The sequence below is a fragment of the Corylus avellana genome, chromosome ca11, assembly GCF_901000735.1.
Source record: "Corylus avellana chromosome ca11, CavTom2PMs-1.0".
Taxonomy (NCBI): domain Eukaryota; kingdom Viridiplantae; phylum Streptophyta; class Magnoliopsida; order Fagales; family Betulaceae; genus Corylus; species Corylus avellana.
Genome location: NC_081551.1, coordinates 13401205 through 13411832, shown reverse-complemented (window position 1 = coordinate 13411832; position 10628 = coordinate 13401205). Strand labels below are relative to the sequence as shown.

The following is a 10628-nucleotide window of genomic DNA, read 5'->3' as shown; positions in this document are numbered from 1 at the left end:
GAGAGATGTGGCAGTTATTCTCACCATATATCTCTTATTCTATTTAACAAGGAAGTGGAGTGGGGTTTGACTACTGAAGAAGAATTATCTTGTGTGTACTTGGAGGCTGGCACCTCGAATAGCCAACTTATTTATCTATATTCATGTCTGGTTATTTTCCTGTATTTTCATCTTATTTCCTTGTAATCAAGTCTTGTTATTTCCTTGTATTCGTATCTTATTAATCTAGTGCTTTATTCAATCTCTTTATTACATACTTCAATTAATTAGCATGTGACACGACTACCCCCAGATCGGCTAGGGGGTGGCTGGGGCCAAAAATGGGGTGGTCCGGCCACCCCATTTTGGCCAAGGGGTGGCTGGAGCCACCCCGATTTGGCCTATTTTTTTTTTTTTTTTAATAGAAGTCCAATAATGTAGTCAAGAAAATTCTAGGCAGATACTGACAATTGTCGTAGATAGAGCTTCCGAAACAACCCCTACCATTTCCAATCAACGAGTTTACTAGCATATAATACGCAGAACTTTCCTCTGCTTCAGAAAGCTAAGTTCTTTTCTCTCTCATGGTTGCCGCAAATCTCGTCTCTATCTGGGTCTTCCTTCTTTTTCTATACCCAGTAAAATCTGATCTAGCCAATGGTGGACTCTTGCTGAGCGGATTCAGCAATGGGTTTAGTACTAGTGCTGCAAGAAACAACATGAGCTTAAACGGCTTTGCAGTGTTTGATAACAATGGCATGCTTCGGCTAACAAATGACTCGCACCAAGTCGTCGGCCACGCGTCTTATGCATATCCAATCCAGTTCAAAAACTCCAGCGGCGAAGTCATGTCCTTCTCCACCGCATTCACTTTTGCTGTAATCACCGTGCATGATCAGACAGGCGGGGATGGCCTTGCTTTCACAATCTCTCCCACAAAAGAGCTTCTGAGGGCTGCTCCAGGCCCTTATCTTGGCCTCTTCAACGCCAACAACGATGGGAACTTCTCAAACCACGTATTTGAGGTCGAATTCGACACTTTCAAGGACCTGGAGCTACATGACCTCGACGACAACCATGTCTTATCTTGGCCTCTTCAACGCCAGCAACGATGGGAACTTCTCAAACCACGTATTTGCGGTCGAATTCGACACTTTCAAGGACCTGGAGCTACATGACCATATGAACATGACAGAGCTTGACTTGAAGAGTGGTCAAATAATTCAGGCTTGGATCGAATATAATTCGCAGGTGAATCAATTAGATGTAAAGGTTGCGCAGGACTCAGGTAGACCCAGGTCTATACTTTTGTCCTATACAGTGAATCTATCGGATATTCTTCAAGAATCCATGTACATCGGGTTTTCTGCTTCAACCAGTTCACACGCGAGCTCGCATTATATCCTGGGGTGGAGCTTCAACATGAATGGAGGAGATGCTAACAATCTTTATTTGGATAAACTCCCTCAGCTCCCCACTGGGGCCAAAAAGAATCACACAGGCCTAATTGTTGGTGTCTCTGTTTTAGGTGCTTTGGCTGTGAGTTTGCTTATTGCTTTGACGTATTACAAAACCTCACAACACACACAATGAGATTTTCGCAGCATGGGGGTTTGAGAGAATGTGAGAATTCATGAGGGGTAGGGGGTATTTATAGCTGAGTGGCTCTACCAACTCTCCAGAAGAGCAGTGGACGTCTGCCAACCCTAGCGTACGTCCGGTACTATTTACACAGCAGTCTAAAGACAGCCTTGTACGTCGAGGTATTATCCAAGGGGTATTCCAAAAAGTAGCATACGTCCGTGTACTATTTGAAGAGCGTACGTACGGTGATCCCCCCATGTATGTCCGCACTACAAATATGAGCGTATGTCCGGTCCGAAAGTTCAAATTATCCTTCTAGTGTCCTTAGTGACCCAAAACCCAAATTAACCCCTTAACTAAGCTACCTAAGCTTAATTAATTATTTGGGTCACTACAGCCTACAGGACAACTATTATAACAACTCAAATTAACTAACTTAAAAATGTTACTCGTAATGCCTCCACACTAATTAATTTGTAATTAGTTGGAGTAAGCCACAAGCTAGATCCACCACACAAACACTAATTATGAGAGTAAACCATATACGAGAGCATAAAAGAATAATTTGACGCAAACTATAATTATCTTCAATTGTCATTAATTATCCATCAATACAAACTCAAAGCTTCCAAAAAGAAATAACAAATAAGGGAAGAGAAAGACCCTAATTGCCCTAAATAAGCAAACGAATAAATAACTCTGAAAGACTTCAATTTAATTGATAGTTCAAACTGAATTAAAAAATAACAAAGACTAGATGTCTTTATATAGGCTAGGCAACTCCTAATTTAACAATGAACACGAAAACAAATACTAATTGAAAAATGAAGACCTAATCCTAATAGAAAAGGGGAATCATAATCCTAATGGAAAAGAGAAAACATAATCCCTATTAAAAGGAAAAATTAAAATACACATGCATGTATAATTAAAATAACATTTTTATCAATTTTCTCTTATCAATTGTCTACTTTCTTGGTGAAAATTTCACAGCAAACTCAGTTGCTAACTCCATGATTTATTGTTACATGCCTTCCACAATTTATTTTTGATGAAAGTCACAAACAAAAAGATAGAAATTAAGAAAGAAAATTAATGGGCAGGAGCCAAGGTCTGGAGCAAATAGTGCATAGAACTTCCTATTAATTTTGTTGGAAATTGGAAAGATGTGAAGGACTATATAGGCATCAGGCCAGCACCCTTTTTCCCTTAAAATTCCACGCAGACACCTAGCAATTGTCTTGAAAGTTTTTTTTTTTTTTTTGCTGGATCTTTCGTAGAAACAGCTTCCGAAACGACCCCGTCAGCTTGGATCTTTCATAAGTGTTTCTTTCTTGCATTTGGTCAAACACTTGACAGCAGCGCCCAACGACTAAAATCTCATAATGCATTATACTAAAAAAATAAACCCAATGGGTTGTTTAGTTGGTGAAAATTTCACAGAAACCAACCCACGATTTATTGGTGCATGTCTTCCACAATTTATTTTTGAAGAAAATCACAAACAAAAAGAAAGAAAAAAGAAAACTAATGGACGGGAGTGAGGAACTAAAGGTCAGGAGCAAATAGTGCAGTAGAAATTCCTCTAAATTTTGTTGGAAATTGTTACGGCATTTCCATATTAGACTTTTATGTATTAAATTTATATTATCTATAGCATAAGTCGGCTAACCCTATCCATATTAGAGTTATAATATTATTTTAATAAGAGTCTCATGAAGACTCATCTCTAGTTCTTTTATGTAATATGTAATTAATCGTCTATTTAAAGAGGTTATGCTATGAATAAATGCATGAAAATAATTAATCACAAACTTTATATTTGAAAGGTTTAGATCTCCTTAAAACTTAATTTATCTTGTTACGAACTTAAGTTCGTAACAAAAATTGTAAAGAAACAAAAGACTAAGTGGGCATAGGCCCGCATCAACATGTTGTACGAAAGGTCCCAATCTCTCCCAAAATCATTCAAGCGGAACAAATGTAAGATAGTGTTTAAAAGAAAAATAGACAAAAGACATACAAGAACACAATATTTACTTGATTTGACAATTTACCTACATTTACAGTGCAATAGTAAAGAAAGATTTCACTAATTCAAAAAGAGGAAGAATATAAAAGAATGTTAAAACACTCATACACCCAAATACAACCAAATATATCTCTCTCAACTCACAATATATCTTGCTCCTACACAATGCTCTATTTCTGCACTTGCTCAGTTTTCTACGAGCTCAACTAAAGTTGCTCCCTCTCTCTCTCTCTCTCTCTCTCTCTCTCGGCTTCTTACTAAAAGGCCTTGTTTGTTAAGCTGCAGCACATTCCCCACTTCTCACGGTACTGTTCCTCGATCAGTGCCTTCTGACCACACGGTTAATTGTGTATGTGATAAGCCATCTTTTGTTAAAAGATAATTATGCCCTTATGAAAGATTAGACAATTATTTGTTAAAGTGTTTTGAAAGGGCAAAATAGAAATTATCTATACTTTTATTTTTCAAACCGGCTGGGTCAGTCTGTTGAACCCCAAACTGTACCTGGAGAGGCACCAACTCAGAGATGTACAATGCCGTGTAAAACCAGGGTTTGACAAACACCCTCAAAATGACGGAATGTCTTTTTTTTTTGTTTTTTTTGTTTTTCGAAGTTCTTTAATAAGCAACAAAGAGGACACTTTTTCAAATAAAGTGCCCTCTTTTGTCAAAGCTTCTCGAGGAAGCTTGACAAAAGAAGTGGCATGCACACGGTTTGCAATAAATTTGTGAAAACGTGTGGGATGACTAAAAAGAAGTCCAATAGTGTATTCAAGAAAATTCCAGGCAGACGTTGGCAATTGCCGTAGATGGAGCTTCCGAGACAACCCCTGGTCCCCGAGATATACTATTTTCCATTCTTCAAACCTTCTACCCACCATCTCTCCTTCATCCTCTGCGAGCCCCCCACGCCATTTCCCTTCCAAATCCTCTTCCTATTTCTCAATTACCTTTTTTCTTGGTTAGTATATTTCTCATTCTTTTTATTTTCCTTTTTCTCGGCACACTCACCTGAAATTCTGAGTGTAATGGATTTTTGTACTGTTTCTTTATATTCCTCTGTCTACAAGCAGTTTACAGTGTGAACTCTCCAACACAAGCTCGAATTACGAACTAGGTCGTTTGCAAATCTTCGCTTAGAGCCCGAATTACGAACTAGGTCGTTTGCAAATCTTCGCTTAGAGCCACAGATTGTAGACAATTCGGTTGACTTTAGAGCCAAAGGTAAGAAAAAGACAGTACCCATTTCAGATTTATATCTTTTATTTTTATCCGTTTGTGTTGGTAAGTTGGGGTTAAGGGATAGAAAATGGGTTCTATGGTTGATGTGAATGTTCAATTAGGATCGTGGATATTTTTGGTCCGCTATATGAAAATGAATTAAGTGGCATTAGATGTAAAGGCTTTCAATGCAAGCTTTAAGTGTGAAGATTGCTTGGTGCAAGAATTGCGGTGTCTGTTTCCTATTTGATTGATCTTTGGGGATTTTCAGGAAAAAAAACGTTGTAAAGCTGTTTACAGAGCTCAATGGCTATGCATAGGGTGGCTCTGTGGAAGTGAAATCTCTGCAGAGATTCTTTGTTGAGAAGATTAAAAAATCGTGAGGGAATCGGGCTGTCAGGGATAGCTGGGCAGATTCGTTTGAAGTTGAACTTTTCCTCTGCTTCAGAAAGCTAAGTTCTTTTCTCTCGCATGGATGCCGAAAATCTCGTCTCTATCTGGGTCTTCCTTCTTTTTCTATACCCAGTAAAATCTGATCTAGCCAATGGTGGACTCTTGCTGAGCGGATTCAGCAATGGGTTTAGTACTAGTGCTGCAAGAAACAACATGAGCTTAAATGGCTTTGCAGCGTTTGAGAACAATGGCATGCTTCGGCTAACAAATGACTCGCTCCAAGTCGTCGGCCACGCATTTTATTCATATCCAATCCAGTTCAAAAACTCCAGCGGCGAAGTCATGTCCTTCTCCACCGCGTTCGCTTTTGCTGTAATCACAGCGCATGATCAGACAGGCGGGGATGGCCTTGCTTTCACAATCTCTCCCACAAAAGAGCTTCCGAGGGCTGCTCCAGGCCCTTATCTTGGTCTCTTCAACGCCAGCAACGATGGGAACTTCTCAAACCACGTTTTTGTGGTCGAATTCTACACTTTAAAGGACCCGGAGCTACATGACCTCAACGACAACCATGTTGGCCTCGACATCAATAGCATCGTATCGAAGAAATCTGTTCCGGCTATGGAGTTTAAGGGAAGTGATACGAACATGAGAGAGCTTGACTTGAAGAGTGGTCAAATAATTCAGGCTTGGATCGAATATAATTCGCAGGTGAATCAATTAGATGTAAAGGTTGCGCAGGACTCAGGTAGACCCAGGTCTATACTTTTGTCCTATACAGTGAATCTGTCGGATATTCTTCAAGAATCCATGTACATCGGGTTTTCTGCTTCAACCGGTTCACACGCGAGCTCGCATTATATCCTGGGGTGGAGCTTCAACATGAATGGAGGAGATGCTAACAATCTTTATTTGGATAAACTCCATCAGCTCCCCACTGGGGCCAAAAAGAATCACACAGGCCTAATTGTTGGTGTCTCTGTTTTAGGTGCTTTGGCTGTGATTTTGCTTATTGCTTTGACGTATTACATCTTCAGGAGGATCAGGGAGCCGTTGCGGCTTTTTCTGTTTGACTGGATGTTATACATCGTGAGGTGGATCCATAGGAATTTTCTGCCTGAGCCATGGGTGGATGATCTAATTGATAGACCGCGTAGATTTTCTTACAATGAGCTCAAGAAAGCAACAGGGGGTTTCAATGACACACAGATAATTGGGGTTGGTGGTTTTGGTCGAGTTTACAGAGGAACTCTTGCGAACTCAGACACCCAAGTTGCTGTCAAGCGTACTTCCCATGGTTCGAAACAAGGTATGCGAGAATTCGTGTCGGAGGTTGCTAGTATTGGCTGTCTTCGTCATAGATATTTGATTCAATTGTTGGGTTGGTGTAGTCGGCGAAATGATCTACTACTTGTGTATGAATTCATGCCGAATGGAAGCTTGGACAAGCACCTCTTTGATGAGCCTAAAACAATCCTGAGCTGGGAGCAAAGGCTCAGGATCCTCAAAAATGTTGCTTCAGGGCTTTCATATTTACATGAGGAGAGTCACCGAAAGATACTTCACAGAGACATCAAGGCAGGAAATGTGTTATTGGATTCGGAGTTTAATGGAAAGCTGGGCGATTTTGGTCTTGCTAAGCTATACGAGCACGGGCTGCACGGCTACAACGCAAGCACCACCAGGTTGGTGGGCACGATGGGTTATTTGGCTCCAGAGCTCATACTCACCGGCATGCCTACAAGCAGCTCCGATGTGTTTGCCTTTGGTGCTTTGTTGCTGGAAGTGGTATGTGGTAGAAGACCCATTGATCCAAAAGCATCCCTCGAGGAGGTCGCGCTGGTGAGCTGGGTGTGGGAGAAATGGAGCCTAGGAAAAATTCTTGATGTGGTTGACCCAAGGCTGGAGGGCACGTTTGATCCGGTTGAGGCTTGTTTGGTGCTCGAACTGGGCTTGATTTGTTCAAACCAGTCACCTGAGGGACGCCCGACGATAATCCAGGTCAGGAGGTACCTGGAAACAGGGGCGGAACAAGATCTTGACGTGTGTGGGGGAGAAAACTTAAAAAGAAAACTTTTTGGGGAAATGAAAAATAAATTTTTCAAGGAGAATACTCATAAAAACAAATCATTTAGGGGGGTTTTAAAATATTTGGGAAAGCTGAAGCCCGCTTCCACCCATAAAGGTGGTTCCATCGTAGACTAGAAGGCGGGTCGGAGCTGCTATAGGAGGTGCCCGTGCCGGTTCCGCGGTATGATGTTGAAGTGTAATTTAAGTATTGTATTTCACATTGAGAAAATAATAATAATAATAATAATAAAAGAAATTAATGTATTTAAGACTATATTTGAAATTGTGTTTGAGAAGTACAACTTTTAAGTTAAAAAGCGTTTTTTGGTAAAAGCTTCATTTTTAAAAGCATGTGTGCGTTTTGGGCGTTTTTAAGCTTTTTAGACTGTTAAAAGTGTTTTCAATTTTTTTTTACCAAACAAAATTTTTTTTTTTCCTTCAAATGAACTTTTTGAATCTTAAATGCACTTTTAGGCCCATCAAACGCACACCCAAACAGGTCTTAAGTTTATTAAAGCGCGATTTTAATAACTACAATTTTAAAAAATAGCAATTTTAAAACTGTTGAGAATAAGTTTTTTAATTTGGAATCAAGGGTAAATTTGAAATTTTATAAGAAAAGTCAGTGGTATAAACGTCATTATTTTACTTTTAACGTTTAAAATCTGACGGAGATGTTCAAATTAACTGCAATTGAAAGTTCAGGGGTTCAAATTGAGAAGTTTTGAAGTTTGGGGAATTGTTAAATCACATGGTAATTCAGGGGTTTAAAATGAAGTTACCCCTAAAAATAATTAAAAAAATAAAAAATAAAAAATAAAAAATAAAAACAATTTGCAGATTAATTCATATCTTGGAAAACTTCATGAGTCGTCCTTGAGTTAGATGTATTAGATGTGTAATGTTTTCTTCTTCTAGCATTAATCAAATATGGTTGTTGATTTTATAGGAATTAGCATTTACAATGAAGGAGCCAAATAGTACTTTTATCTAAAATAGTTAATCAGATTTGTAAAAAAAACCCCCACATTGGATTAGCAAAAAAAAAAAAAAAAAGCAAAATGGATATTTTATTGGATTAGCCAAAATAAAACAGTATGAGAATAACTTCTATAAGGTCTTGGCACAAATCAATGTCTTTGTACCCTCCAATAAGATGGCGACACATCAATGTGGAACACTATAACAAAAATATGGTGTTCCACCTAATCTTTTTTCTAGAATACCTAAAACAAAACACCTTCTAGAATAAACTTTTCATATTTTTCTCTAAGACCCACCCCAGCTACCAACCTACCGCCGGATACGACGCCGGAGACGCCACCAGAGATGACGTCGGCCGGTACAGAGAAAGCAAGAGATGACGCCGTCCGGTATAGAGAACACCGAGTAAGAGAACGGTGCTCCCCCTCCCTCTCTCCAGTGCCCTCCCTCTCACCGGCAGCAACAGAGAAATTTTTTCTCTATTTTGCTATGCTCCCTCTCTCACACAAACACAGGTGCTCCCTCTCTGTCTCTCTCTCGCACACACACACCGGTGCTCCCCCCTCTCTCTCTCACACACACACACCGACAGCAGGAAAAAAAAAAAAAATCTACTGCAGGTGCTCCCTCTCTCTCCCTTCTTCTCAAATTAAAAATTTGTCTGTTTTTTTGTTGCCGCCAGTGAGAGAGAGAGAGGGGGCACCAGAGAGAAGGAGGGGGAACACCATTCTCTTACCCGGCATTCTCTGTACCGGATGGTGTCATCTCCATTCTCCAGCGTTTTCTGTACCGGCTGGCGTCATCTCCGGCTGCAGGTTGGTGGCTGGGGTGGCTCTCGAAGAATTTCCGTATTTTTGTTTCTAGTGTTCTACACTGATGTGTCGCCCTCTTATTGGAGGGCACAAAGACCTTGGTTTGTGCCCAGACCTTAAAGAAGTTATTCTCAAACAGTATATATAGCAGCACTATTCAGGGGAGCCATTTTATTTTCTCCTACTATTTTTCTTCCACATCTCTCTTTTCCCAAGATTTTCTCCTACTATTTCTCTCTTCACATCCCTTTTTTCCAAAAAGTTGAAAAATATGATCTTTCGGAATCCTTATAAAAAAATAAAAACAAATAAAATTTAAATGATATATATATATATATATATATATATATATATAATCAGATATATGGTGTATTTTAAAACTCATTAACTAAACTTGATAAAGTGGGTTTTGATTAGTCATTGTGCATAAAAATATACATAAACCATTGTGAATGCTCTAAGGATAAAAATGGAGTAAAAAAAAAAAAAAACACAACAATCTTGTGGGAGAACTTGCCAAGGCACTGCAACCCACACGGGCAATGCTATCTCTAAAGATAAAAACCACAGGATTGGATGGCGCTAGCTTATTTATCTGATATGTACCATACTATAACTAATAAGAAACTCTTGATTATAGTTGTCTCTTACACTTCATACATTAATGAAGGAGTCCTCCTAGAGTCAACCCAAATATGATGTGGCTTTAAAATCACCAATAGATCAAAAGTCAATAAATCACATCTCAAATCAAACGGTAATTTTAAAAGCCACATCACATTTGGAATGACTCTAGGAAAACTTAGGACTTATAGCATTACTCAATTAATTCAGATTATTTATTTTCTGCAACTGTGAAGTGGAATTGACTTTGATAATAGTTGAAACATATAGAAGTGAATGGACAATTTTGCCATTCTAAATGCACTAATTAGAAAAAATTGAGGGGATTTGAAATGGAGAGCATCATTTTCCTAGTGTAATAGACTTATGACTAATCAGTTAAAATAGTATGAAATAATTAATATTCATTAACTAATATTTTGGTTGTTTAATTTTATATAATTTTATTTATTTTTTATTTTTTTGTAATACACAGTTTTCTTTGTTTGATTACTTATGCGTACATAATATTCTGGTTTTTCAATTTTAAACGGATGAAAATGAATGTAGAACAAATGGCCTAGAATTAAGGGACTCTTCATATATAAGTGTTACTTATCATGTCGTATCGAAAAAGAAATTTCTCGACATTAATTGATGGATTAATGAAAATAGAGTAATACTTCCATTTATTTCGACGTAAAATGGTTTTTAGAAAATGATTTTTATATTTTACGGTGTTTACTTCGACGTAAAATAGTGGTCAATAGAAAATATTTTCCTTTTGACCGAAAATTCTTCTTTAATTTTCGGAAAATGGTTTACGGTTTTGAAAGCCGTAAACCATTTTCCGACTATGAGCATCTCATTTTTTAAATCGATAGACCTTGCCAAGACCCGTCTAGAACCTCGCCGAGACTTGACCGGGACCTGCTCGAGACTTGACCAGG

At 38.6% G+C, this 10628-nt stretch overlaps 1 protein-coding gene across 1 annotated transcript; it reads left to right on the top strand.

Annotated features, from left to right (window-relative positions):
• Window positions 1-5101: 5101 nt before the first annotated feature.
• On the top strand, window positions 5102-7454 carry LOC132166422 (L-type lectin-domain containing receptor kinase S.4-like). Its single transcript, XM_059577227.1, has one exon. The coding sequence runs from the start codon at window positions 5288-5290 to the stop codon at window positions 7412-7414; it is 2127 nt and encodes a 708-aa protein (XP_059433210.1). The 5' UTR covers window positions 5102-5287; the 3' UTR covers window positions 7415-7454.
• Window positions 7455-10628: the final 3174 nt, after the last annotated feature.